This window comes from Ursus arctos, unplaced genomic scaffold (assembly GCF_023065955.2).
Source record: "Ursus arctos isolate Adak ecotype North America unplaced genomic scaffold, UrsArc2.0 scaffold_7, whole genome shotgun sequence".
Classification (NCBI taxonomy): Eukaryota; Metazoa; Chordata; class Mammalia; order Carnivora; family Ursidae; genus Ursus; species Ursus arctos.
The window spans coordinates 70426899-70439661 of record NW_026623089.1 but is presented as its reverse complement, the minus strand read 5'-3'; the positions used below and the strand labels follow the sequence as shown (position 1 = coordinate 70439661).

The window sequence follows — 12763 nt, the reverse complement described above, 5'->3', positions numbered from 1 at the left end:
TGGTACCCTAAACTATGTGTTCCAAGAGCATCTATATACAATACTAAAGATTTAACTTTAGTAATGGCTCTGTTTGTTGACCAACAGGAATTTATATACTGTATTTCTCCTGAGAGCTGCACATTTTATCTCTCTTTTGTAGACGAAGTGAGAAGCAGAAAATATGTAAAGAATTTTTTTTCAGGTGCCCCACACTGACCTCCTGCTGCTCTTCCAGGAGACTCCTGCCACCTCCACTGCCTGACCTTTGCTATCGGCCGGCTTGGCTGCACTTCAGTGCAGAAAAGGGTTATGCGGCCAGCTCCCCGAGGTTCTGCTGAGCCCATATGACTTCCAGGCGGTGAATATGGCGTCCCTCGGGGCCCCGGGCGGCTGTGCTCAGCAAGGCCATGAAAGCCAGGCTGAGGCAGACCACTGCATCAGAGTGGGGCCAAGCCTTGGGTGGCTTAGCTAGGAGTTGCCAGGGGTTCCAGAGCAGCAGTGGTGGGATTGGGAGGGGATTCGTTTAAGATGTGTGTAAAGAAGTAGTAGAGTTTCTTCATTCTTCAAACACTACAGTGGGAGGAGTTGCTGTATACCTTTGCTGTCTAAATACTTTTCAGGCTTTGAGAGCCTAACTGTGCTTTTTTGGGGGGTAGCTGTTGTTAAGTAAAGAATCAATAAATACATGCCAAATTGATCATCAATTACTTGGAATAACCGACAGGATATTTAAAGTGTTACTACACAGTGATACTTTTGTCTTCAAGACTTTACCATTTAAATGACATTTCCTAAGAGGGCTCATCTTCAACAAGTCAGTTAATGTATTCCTATAATTTCGAGGTACAGCAGTTATATTTGATTGTATTCTGTAACTGTTCTGTAGCAGTTGTAGTTAATTGAATTTTCCCATTTTAATGATTGGGCTAAAGGCTTGGTAAATCAGAATGAGGAAACCGTTCTCTGAGAATAATTTAGTAAAGTGGAACCAGCTCATGGAATCTAAGATAATACTTTGTATCCAGAAAGCGGTAATTCATGGAAATATCAATTCCATCACCTATTCACATGGTAAACTGGCAAAGTTAAGCCTTTCTATTGAAGACTGAGGCTTTACTCAGCAGAGGCAGATGTAACATAGTTCTTACATAGATTTGTGAAACTTCATACCAAATATATTTACCAGAGTTGAACTGATGGTTTATTTTAGTCAACAAGCTATGATGCAGGAGTTACTTAAGGAGAAAATCATTGTACACATTAAAGTTTAGAGCTTGGGAACCCAAAGAATTTTTTATTGAATTTCATGATTATCTATTATTGTTTGCTTATGGCCAGAGGAGTAGGAAAAGTGTTACATGAACATGATCTGTATCCAACCTAAAATATTAAAATTAAGTTCCTATAATGAGTCATTAAAAAAAATGCTGCATATATAATAACATAATAGAATAAAAAGCCATTCAAATATGTAATTATGATACATTTGACAGTGTATCAGGTATAATGGAAGATTAGTTTGAATGTTTTTTTAAAAAAATATTATTGGCAATTCAGGTAAGAAGAATTTTTTGGTTATGGTTTTGTTTTCCTTAACTGAGATGCTTCTGTATTTGTACATGATGATTTTCCAGGTCTCTAGGCAGGGTCTATAAGTATAAAGCAAGGTATTTATTTTAGTAATAAATTCATGTGGTTAATTTTAAATTGTTTGCTAAAATCGGTGACAAATTTTTTGTTACTTTTCTGTTTATTAATGCTTTTCTGTTTCTTTTTCTTTCAGCAAACAGTAGTGATAGTGAAGAACTTTCTGCTGGGGAAAGTGTAACTAAGACTCAGCCAGTCAAATCAGTTTCCACTGGAATGAAGTCTCACAGTACCAAATCTCCTGCAAGGACACAGTCCCCAGGAAAATGTGGAAAGAATGGAGATAAGGATCCTGATCTCAAGGAACCCAGCAATCGATTACCCAAAGTTTACAAATGGAGTTTTCAGATGTGTAAGTGACATTTCGTAAACTGATAGTTAAGAGGAAGAAACTTCAGCCTGGTAACTCTTGAGGCTAATAACCCTGAAAAAGAGGCTGTAACCAGACTTGACACATAGTAACCAATTGCAGTGTAGAGAGCTTATTTGGATCTTGATTTGAATGAACAAGTACCTAAAAGAAAAATTTTAAGGTAATTCAGGCAAATATCAACATTGTCTAGATATTTATGATAGGATGTTAGAAGTTTGCTTTAAAATAATCTGCTCTTGGGGGTGGGAGTCGATGGGGTATAAATGACACAAGATTTGCCATGAATTGCTGATCACTGGAGCTAGATGATGGTATGTGAGACTGCATTATTATTCTGTGTACTTTTGTTTATATGAGAAATCTCCATAATAAAAACTTTTTGAAAAAGATTACCCCAGAGTTTCTCACATACAAAGATATTCCTAGGAAATTGAAAACTGCTTTTTAGAGCTTTTAAAAATTTTCCTACAATTTAAAAGTTATACATAAAAATGAAAATTAAACATACTCATAAAAATCTAAAAAGAGAACAAAAAGAGGCCAAAAGAGAAAAATTTATCCTCAGTCCAGACATTTAAAACTGTATTACGATTTTAACAGTTTGATGTCTTACTAGTCTTATTTCTAAGGATGCTTTTTAGTGATAATATTGTGGTGATACTGTATTTGAATGTGGAATTTTTATCATATGGGTTTAGGTTCTAAGGTTTTTAATTCTACACACACATTCATTTAACAGATACCATACATGTATTATGTACCAGGCATATATAGACATAGCTTTTCTTTTCTTTCTTTTCTTTTCTTTTCTTTTCTTTTCTTTTCTTTTCTTCTCTTTTTCTTTTCTTTTCTTTTCTTTTCTTTTCTTTTCTCTTCTTTTTTTTCTTTTTCTTTCTTTCTGCCTTTCTTCCTTCCTTCCTCCTTTCCTTTCCTTTCCTTTCCTTTCCTTTCCTTTCCTTCTCTTTTCCTTCTCTTTTCCTTCTCTTTTCCTTCTCTTTCATCTCTACACCCAGGGTGGGGCTTGAAACCCACTTGATCCCGAGATCAAGAGACACTTGCTCAACCGACTGAACCAGCCAGGTGCCCCTATATAGGCATAGCTCTTTGTTTTAGGCTAGGAAAAAAAACAACTTAGGGAAACAAATACCCACAAGCCTTATTTTTAGTTTATTTGTCTTGACCTTTTTCTGCAACCATACTGTATGCTTTCTTTTATGTACTACAGTTTTGTTAAAAAATAAATATTGATGAAAGTTTTAAATTCACAGCGGACCTGGAAAATATGACAAGTGCTGAACGTATCACAATTCTTCAAGAAAAACTTCAAGAAATCAGAAAACATTATCTGTCATTAAAATCTGAAGTAGCTTCCATTGATCGGAGGAGAAAGCGTTTAAAGAAGAAAGAGAGAGAAAGTAAGTGTTAATCTTACTTAAGCACTTTGTGCCTGCAGTTAGACTCATGTGAGTTTATGTGTATCTTTGGGCAAGTTCTTTAATTGCTCTGCCATATTTTCCTCATCTATAAAATGGGAAACGTTATCTAAAGAAAAATTATCTCAAATCACAATGTTCACTTTCGTGGAGTTTACAGTCTGCCTTAAAAAAAAAAAAAACCAAATGAGATTTCAGATTAGGAGCAGCACTGTGAAGAGAATAATGTTAAGGCAGGGATTGGATAGGTTGTGTTAGATTACAAATGGTCAAGACATTTTCATAGAGACCTGAATGACCAGAGGAAGTGAGAGAAATTAAATCTGAGGGAAAAGAGTTCTCTTAGTCTGCCAGGGCCGCCATAACAAAGTACCACAGACTGGGGTCTTAAACAACAGGAAGTGTATTGCTTATCTCCAAACACTGTCACATTGGAAGTTAGGGCTTCAACATAGAAATTTGAGGAGACACAGTTCAGTCCATAAGAGAGTCCTGAGCAGAGAGAACAGCGAGGATTCCCTAAGATAGACTTTCTTAAACTTGAAACTACTGATGACATTTTGGGCCAGATAATTCTTTGCTGTGGGCGTGCACTGTAGGATGGGTTACTAGCATCCCTGGCCTCCACCCACTGGATGCCAGTAGCCCCCCACAGTCATGACAACCAAAAATGTCTCCAGATGTTTTTTCAAATATCCTCTAGGGGGCAAAATCGACCCAGATTGAGAACAGCTGCTCTAAGGTGGGGATACCCTTGGTACCTTTCAGGAGCAAAAAGAAAACCACTGTGGTGAAAGTGATAGAAATATAAGTTAGGTAGGCAGAACCCAAATCATGTGAGGCCTTGTAGGCAAGGATGAAGGGTTTAGATTTTTTTCTAAGTGAGATGGGCAGCTATTTGAAAGTTATAAACAGGGAAATAACAGGTCTGTAGTTTTAAAAAATCACTGTCTGCAATGTAGAAAGCAGACTCTAGAGGGGTAGTGGTGAAGGGAAGCAGCGTCAGTTAGGGAGCCCATCTTGGTGGCTTCAGGGGGCGAGTGACAGTGCCCTAGACTGGGTGCTTGCAGGAGAGATGGAGAGCAGTCAGTGCTGGGTTGACAGTGCTTGCTGATGGATTCAGTATGGGAGAAGGAGAGAGGGAGTAAGATGTTTCAGCTGGAACACATGGCTACTTGGTGCTGACGTTGGAAATGAGGAAGACCTAGAAAAGATGACATCGTGGGTTGGGGAACACAGAAAGGATCAGTTATTTTGTTTTCACCATGCTGCTTTTTTTTTTTTTTTTTTTTTTAAGATTTTATTTATTTGAGAGAGAGGGAGCAGGAGCGGGGGGAATGGCAGAGGGAGAAGGACAAGCAGACTCCCTGCTGAGCACAGAGATCAACAAAGGGCTCAGATCCCAGGACCCTGAGATCATAGGCTGAGCCGAAGTCAGACGCTTAACTGACTGAGCCACCCACGCGCCCCTTTGCCATGTTACTTTTTGAAATGCTTATTGGGCATCCAAGTGGAGATGTCAGATAGATGGTGGGATACGTAAGTATGTAGCTCCGGGGAGAAGGCAGGGCTAGAGAGATCATTTTCAAGTCATGCATAGCTACAGTATAATAGTGATTGCAAATGGTTTGTTAAGCCCCCAGTACTTGAGGAAATCACCTCGAAAAGAAATGTGTGTACCAAAGAAGGAAAGCGGGGTCCAGCCCACTTTCACAAGTAGGGCTGAGAGGGAGAAGACCGAACTAGGAAGACTTGAGGAATAGCCTTGAATGAAGAAAACCAGGAGAAGCTGGCCAAGAGTTGAGGAAGAGGAGAGTTGTCATCTTGTCAAATGCTGCTGAAAGGCCAGCAACTGGTCAATGTTGGAATCACCGGTGACCTTTTCAAGAGCATTTACTGTGAGCTGTGGAGCTGGATTAAGCGGAGGAGGGGATGGGAAGGTGAGGAGGTAGAGGTGGTGACCCTAGGAGAAAGGGAACCCTAGGAAAATCTCATGTCTTGAGTTTTGTAGCAAGTGCAGAAAGGGGACATTAGGGGTGGGGGGAGGGGGCAGTGTCATTGCAAGCTTATGATTTTGCCTCCCCAGCCCTCCTCTTTTTCCATGCTCTCATTCTCTGACACACTTTGATTTTCATTTTCTTTTTCTTCAGAAGAATGTTCTTCCTTCCCTCTTTTGCTGTTGTGATAAGTCCTATAACTCTCTCCACCTTTATCTAGGCTTTTTAATTTGTGGGCTGGCTAGAAGTCCGGGTTATGGAGTCATTTGAAAAGAAATTAAATGTTAATATATAGAAAGTATATACAGAAACATTCTGTCAAAAGAAGGGGGATCAGGGTTCTATTTGATATGTAACCATCTAAAAGTAGTTAAAAATCAATTATAATAAGCATACTACTTAAATGCTTGTGCTAGAGCTCCTTATTCTTAAGTCATCCAAGTCTTTTTAGAGTGTTTTTTATGTAATAAGATGTCTATCCAGAAACTGCTCCTTTAAAACAGTGTTTTGTATATGTGGTCACCACAGATTCTCTATAGCAAGTAATTCTGATAAATGGATGCTTTCTCTGGGGAGTTAGCATTAAAAGTTAGTTCCTAAATACTATTAAAATATCAGTAGGGAGGGGCATCTGGGTGGCTCAGTTGGTTAAGCATCTGCCTTCAGCTCAAGTCATGATCCCAAGGTCCTGGGATCTAACCCCACATCGGGCTCCCTGCTCAGTGGAGAGCCTGCTTCTCCCTCTCCCTACGCCGCCTCCCCCCGCCATGCTCTCTCTTTCACTCTATCTCAAATAAATAAAAATTTATAAGTAGGAAAATGACTATCCTAGTTGTCAAAGAAAAGCAAGCCAAATATAATACTATTCCTAGCCAAAAAAAAAAAAAAAAAAAAGTATAACTGAAACCAGTGCTAGGAAAATGTAGTGAAATTCATATACATTGCTGGAAGCATTGGCACAATTATTTTGGAAAACAGTTTGACTATGTATTTGGAGAACTAGCTAATTCCAGTTCTAAGAATAGGTCTCAAGGAAAAATAGTAACCATAAAGAAGTTTGTTGTGGTAATATTTATAATAATAGATAGAAATTATTTAAATTGTGATACATTACATTGAAGAAAAAGTAGACGTTTAAAATTTTATTTAAAATGCTCAAAATTGGGGTGCCTGGGTGGCTCTTTCAGTTAAGCATCTGCCTTTGGCTCAGATCATGATCCTAGGGTCCTGGGATCAAGCCCCACAACAGGCTCTCTGCTCATTGAGGGGCCTGCTTCTCCTCTCCCTCTGCCTGCCACTCTGCCTACTTGTGCTCGCTCTCTCTCTCTCTCTACCAAATAAATAATATCTTAAAATTTAAAAAAGCTCAAAATAGTCATTACATTGTTGGTAACAGGAAGAGAGTAGGGATTAAATAAGTTACAATTCATAAATAAAATGGAATTCTATTCAACTTTGAAAAGAAAAAGAGGGGAGCGCTTGGGTGGCTCAGTCAGTTAAGTGCCTGCCTTTGGCTCAGGTCATGATCTCTGGGTCCTGGGATTGAGCCCTGCATTGGGATTCCTGGTCAGCAGGGGGTCTGCTTCTCTCTCTCTCTCTCTCTCTCCCTCTCTCCCTGCCCCCCGCCCCTCCCCACCGATCGTTCTTTCTCTCTCAAATAAATAAAATCTTTAAAAAAAAAGAAAAAGAGGTAGATTTATATATGTACAGATATGCAACAGTCTCCTAAGATAGTTAAGTGTTAAAAAAAATCAAGAATCAAACACTATACTATGATGCTTCCATTTGTGTTTTTAAAGTAGAGTTGTAGCTACGCATGTTAAATTTGCATATTATATCTCTAGCTTCTGGAGATAACATTTCTCCATAATAGGGGTTGGAAACATTTTCTGTAGAGGCAGATGATAAATATTTTGGGCTTTTTGGGCCAAGTAGTCTCTTTAGAACAACTTGACCCTGCCATTGTAGGTATGAAATCTACCCATGGGCAAGATGTAAATACATGGGCATGGCTGTGTTCCAATAAATTTTTCTTAACAGAAGCAGGTGGGCCACATTTGACCTGGAGGCAGTAATTTGCCAGCCCCTATTCTAGAGTTTTAAAGACTATGAAGCTACTGGTAACAATGTGGAAGGGGAATTTGGAGGACTTAGAAGGGTTTTTCACGAGGAGGAGATTTGCTTTTCCACCTTATATTCCTGTACCTAAGGAATTTCTTTTACCTTGTGCATGTATTCCTTAAAACATTTTTTTTTTTCAAATATTGATGGATAACAAGGAGAGAATTTCCCTGAGGAAAATAACAAATGTGTCATTTGCTTTGTAAACGAAGTGCAGGAAAATACAGAATCAATTAGCCTCCCATTCTCATCACCATTTCAATTCCTTAGAAACTCCCCAGAAGGGGAAAGATGCAGGAGTTAGGTTGAGGGAACCATTTTTTGGGTGAATTACAGATTTTCCTATTGGATTCATAGTTCTTTTTGACATTTGTTTCTGTTGTTACAGAAAGTCGATTCTCAGTTTTATTTCCAGGTCTTAATAGACTGAGCCCATGATTTTTTTCTTCCTCATTTATCCATGCAGAAGCAGCATTCCCTGATCTGTCCTTTTTCATTAACTCTGTAGTTTGGCATGGTCTAGCTGCTTGAGATACATTGGTTTTTCCTTTCTTGACATGATGATATTGTGACATATGGACTGCTCTTGTTGTCAGCCAGCTGATTTTAGAGAATACAACAGAATTTTAGTTGAGAGGACTGGTGTTTTCTTTCTTTCTATTGTTGTATATACATTTATTAAGCCTTTGGTTTGGTCTTCCCTTTCCTCAGGTGCTGCTACATCCTCATCCTCTTCTTCCCCTTCATCCAGTTCCATAACAGCTGCTGTTATGTTAACTTTAGCTGAACCGTCAATGTCCAGCGCATCACAAAATGGAATGTCAGTTGAGTGCAGGTGACAGCAGGACTTGCTAAAGCACTTTGCACTTAATGGCTGTTGAGGGCCACGTCTTTTTTTATACTGCACAGTGGCACAAAAAAAAAAAAAAAAATCAGACAAGCACTATTTTATATTTAAAACTTGTTTCTTGACAAGCTGACTTGGCACTTAAGTGCACTTTTTTTATGAAGAAAAAGTACAATGAACTGCTTTTCCTCAAGCAATAATTGTTTCCAACTTGTCTGGGAATTGTGTGTCTGGTAACTTGAAGGCCTTCCACTGTGGCAAATGGAGGCTTTTCACTGCCTGTAGAGACAATACAGTAAGCATAGTTATTCGGTGGGCCAGAACATGTTAAGATAACTTACTGTATATGTATTCCCTTGTATTTTGTTAAAGCTGGAACATTTGATATTTTTCCATTTATTTATGAAAAAATATGAACCTATTTTCATTTGTACGAGCTAATTGTTTTTTAAAGCAAGTCACCTTAGGGTGGCTTTAATTGTATAAGTCAAGCACATGTAATAAATTCAAAACCTGCAGTTAACAGGATATTAGACATCAATCCTGGTAACCAAATATTAAAGATTCTCTTTACAAAAGACTGAACATGTTTACAGGTTTGAATTAGGCTAAAAGGTCTTGCAGTGGCTTTTCATGCCCCTTCAAATTGGAATGGAACTACTGTACTTTGCCATTTTTCTATAAATCAGTATTTTTTTTTAATTTTGATATAATACATTGTGTGAAAAAAGAAAATGGCTAATAAACTGTATTAAATCTTAAACAATGTATAAAGATTGTACTTAGCCAGTTCAAAGTGTATATTTATTCATAATGAATTATAACAGTTATATTTTTGTGTTTTCTTGTAAATGTTTCTTTTTCCTTAAATACAGATAATTCATTTGTATTGCTTATTTTATTATGAGCTACAACAAGAGGACTTCAGGAACAAGTAAACTGTATTAGTATGGTTCAAGGTTGTTGATATGAACTGTCTCAAAAGGATGGTTGTTATTTTAAGTATAAATAGCTAATCGGGTTGGTAGGCCTATAAAATTAAATGCCTTGTATAAAATCCAAAATGAACGCAAAATTGTTTTCACTTGTATTGACTTTATGTTGTATGATTCCAATCTCTGTTCTGTTTGGCACTTGTATTTAATTCTACACCTTTGTAATACATTTGTATATTGCGGATGTGTTCATTCAAGCTATTTAATACCTGGCACTGTTAATACACAGTACTTTACTGTACAGACTGTTTTACCGTTTTAATTGTAGTTCTGTGTACTTTTTTTGGATGGGGCTGGCATGTTTTATTTGTTTTCTGGCAATACGACATGTGAGAATTTCGAAGCGTTTTGTTGTAGATGCTAACGTGTCAGAATCCTTTACATTCAACTTTTCTAAGAAAAGCATTTTCAGTCTTGTAGTGTGTGCTTACAGTAACTAATTTTGTTGAAAATGGTTTCAAGTTACTCAAATTTGTACAGGACTGTAAAGATTTGTTGACAGCAAAACGTTGAAGAAAAAGCTTATAGAATAAAAGCTATAAAGTATATATTAGGATCTGCAAACAATGAAGAATTATGTAATATATTGTACAAATGTAAGCAAAGGCTCTGAAATAAAATGCCATAGTTTGTGAATCCTTGATTTTGTTTCTAAAAGATTAAGTAATTTTAGTTCATTTCTGTATGTGATGACTGACTGGAACATACATCTGCAGCCTGTATTATCAGAAGGGGTTAATTGACATTACCAAAAAAGGGAAATATTATACCTATAAAAATTAAAAGTCCATTAACCAGACATAGGATTTATTAGGCATTTTTATATCTTTGTATATACACTATAGACTATTTTGCTTGAGTCTGAATATGAATATTTATGACTTGGTGGTTTGTCTGAAGAAGAAAAAAAATTTTTTTTCCTTTTTTCTGTCTTGTAATTTCATTGGACTTTTTACTTTTAGTGTACTCTACCCCACTGCACATTGGAATCATCTGGGCATTGTTAAAACAATAGTCAGTATTCATACTGTGCCCATGGTAGTGGTGGTAGTGGTGGGGCAGCTCTTGCCCCCCAAAGAGTTGTACTTAATTGGTCTAGGATGAGACTTGCATGTCGATCTGGTTTTAAAGGTCTCCAGTGACTTTAATATGCATCTGAGTTGAGAACCACTGCTTTTCTCCCCATTTTTAAAAAAATCGGTAATTAGTTTTTTTGCTCCATTTAATGAACTTTTCATGAAGAGACAGTCCTTTCTTAAAACAATTCTTAAGGCCTAAAAAGCTCAAATGTATAGTTTGGGATCCCCACCGTTGGGATGACCCTTTATTTATTTTTACAGAAATTTGTTTAACTTCTAAGGGATGAGTTTGAAAATCTGTAGAACAGTGCTTCCCAAAATGAAGTCCTAGAATACTGGTTCCTGGAAGTGCTTTGGGAGTTGTCAAATATATATGCCATGTATAGCACCTTTTTCCCCACAGAGATTCATTGTTAGCATATTAAAAACTGAGGAGGCCTGGGAAGAGACACCTGGCTAACTTCCTTTACCCTACTGTTTTCAGTCTTGCCTGATCATGAAACCTTGTTTATGAAGGAACTACTATAACCTACTTTGTATGTTACAGAAGCAGTGCTCTAAAGGAGAACGATTCCAAACTTTGTTGGAGTCGAGGTTTACACTCTTGGGCCTCTCTTCCTGCCCATTCTCCCTTCTTCCCAGCTCCTCTGGCAAGTTTGAGAATTTCATGGTATTACCAGAATTTGACTTACGTTTTCATCTGGTCTCCTGAACTATGTTTTATCAACCTAGTTACAGTGTGTGGTAAAGTTAAGAGAATATGTTTTTTATAGTGTTCTCCAAAACTTTTTTTCCCCCTACTGAACTAACCTGAGAGTGAGGTCTTCTTAATTTTCTTAACCTGGGGAGATTGGGGGAAGCTGAAGCAGCACAGATAAGACCACTGACGTTTTTTACAAAGTGTTTTTTTCTGTTTTTTGTTGTTGTTGTTGTTTTTAAAGTAGGCTCCATGCCCCGTGTGGAGCTCAGTGTAGGGCTTGAACTCACGACCCTGAGGTCAGGACCTGAGCTGAAATCAAGTGTTGGACTCTTAACTGACCGGTCCACCCAGGCACCCCTGGTCTATACTTTCCTATGAAAAGAGTCTTTATCTTTTAAACTCTTCAGGGGGGTTAAGTGATCTCCAAACACTTAAAATTAGTTCTGAAAGGCAGTGGGGATCATTTTTTTAACTCTCCAGCCACAGCTTCTTTAACCCTAATTGTTTTCCTCTAGAAATGTGTGCTGCCTTTCATTCTTTTTGAGTCCATTTCTCCACCTTTCTTTTAATTTTAACCTACTATTTGGGGATCTTTGGCTAACATCATGATGGTTTTTGTATATATTAGATGTGGTACCCTGGAGGAATAGTTTCATGGTTTAGTTGTGGAAGTAATATATGTAAGACCTAATAAAATATGTGCTAAACTGGAAGGTCAGGGAAAACCAGTGGGGGTGATGAATGAACATACCGGAATTGTGATGACAGATGTGATGGTGACAGGAGATGCAAACCTTGAAATAACATTCAAGGGAGAGTCATCTGGAAACGGAATGTGTAGGCAAGAATGGAGAGGAAGAGTCAGGAAAGGCCAAATGTGATGAGGTTGCAGTGCTACAGATAAAATGATTCTTGGAATAATGCTAGAGAGTGTAGGGAGGGAATGGGATTGGGAGCCATTCTGAAGGAAAAATTAGAGTTTCTTCATTGGACTGTATAGGATAGATGGAGGGAGATGCTTGAATTGCAAATAGGGACAGTTGGATTTGTCCCATCTTTTGTGAAATACTGCAAGGTCACAATTATGGGAAACCTAAAATTTAGATTCAAAACCAGGGCCAAGCAGATAAATACTGAGTTTTTTTTTTCATGTTTTTCTGATGTGGCCTATGAAAGGTCACCTATATTCTCAATGACTTCTGTTAAGCAGCTTTCAGAAAGCAGGTCTATTCACAGAGTCAAAATTCGATCTGCTTTTACCCCCAAAGTGGTGAATTCAATTATCTAATTATCTTTTTATCTTTTATTACCTAAAAATAAGTTTATTGACATTCACTAGGTACAGCAAATAGAGATACAGAAATAGGATAAATAAGACACCCATTTAGACATCTAGAGAGAGTGTACATTAAGACTAATGCATTTTGATGAAGGATTGGGAAAAAAATTATTGCAAATAGCTGGGAAATTTTCCTGAGATATCGGAGCTGGGTCTTGAAGGATGGGCATGCTTTTGCAGGTGAAAATGAGTAAAGAGGATAATTTTAGGTAAAGGAAGAACAAAAGGTAAAGGAATAACAAGGAATAAA

General features: G+C 37.7%; 1 protein-coding gene across 6 annotated transcripts in view; it reads left to right on the top strand.

The window, feature by feature from the left end:
* The window catches only part of ARID4B (AT-rich interaction domain 4B), a 147128-nt gene extending 137097 nt beyond the window's left edge, over positions 1-10031 (top strand). For 4 of the 6 annotated variants that reach the window (XM_026504137.4, XM_026504138.4, XM_044386045.3 and 1 more), the window contains 3 exons: positions 1766-1981; positions 3271-3417; positions 8265-10031. In XM_026504137.4, the coding sequence (XP_026359922.2) occupies positions 1766-1981; positions 3271-3417; positions 8265-8392 (491 nt within the window). In that variant the 3' untranslated portion in view covers positions 8393-10031. Of the gene's footprint in view, positions 1-184; positions 1745-1765; positions 1982-3270; positions 3418-8264 lie in introns of those variants that run through there. The other 2 variants (XR_008958096.1, XM_044386048.3) reach the window with 2 other exon arrangements.
* Positions 10032-12763: the final 2732 nt, after the last annotated feature.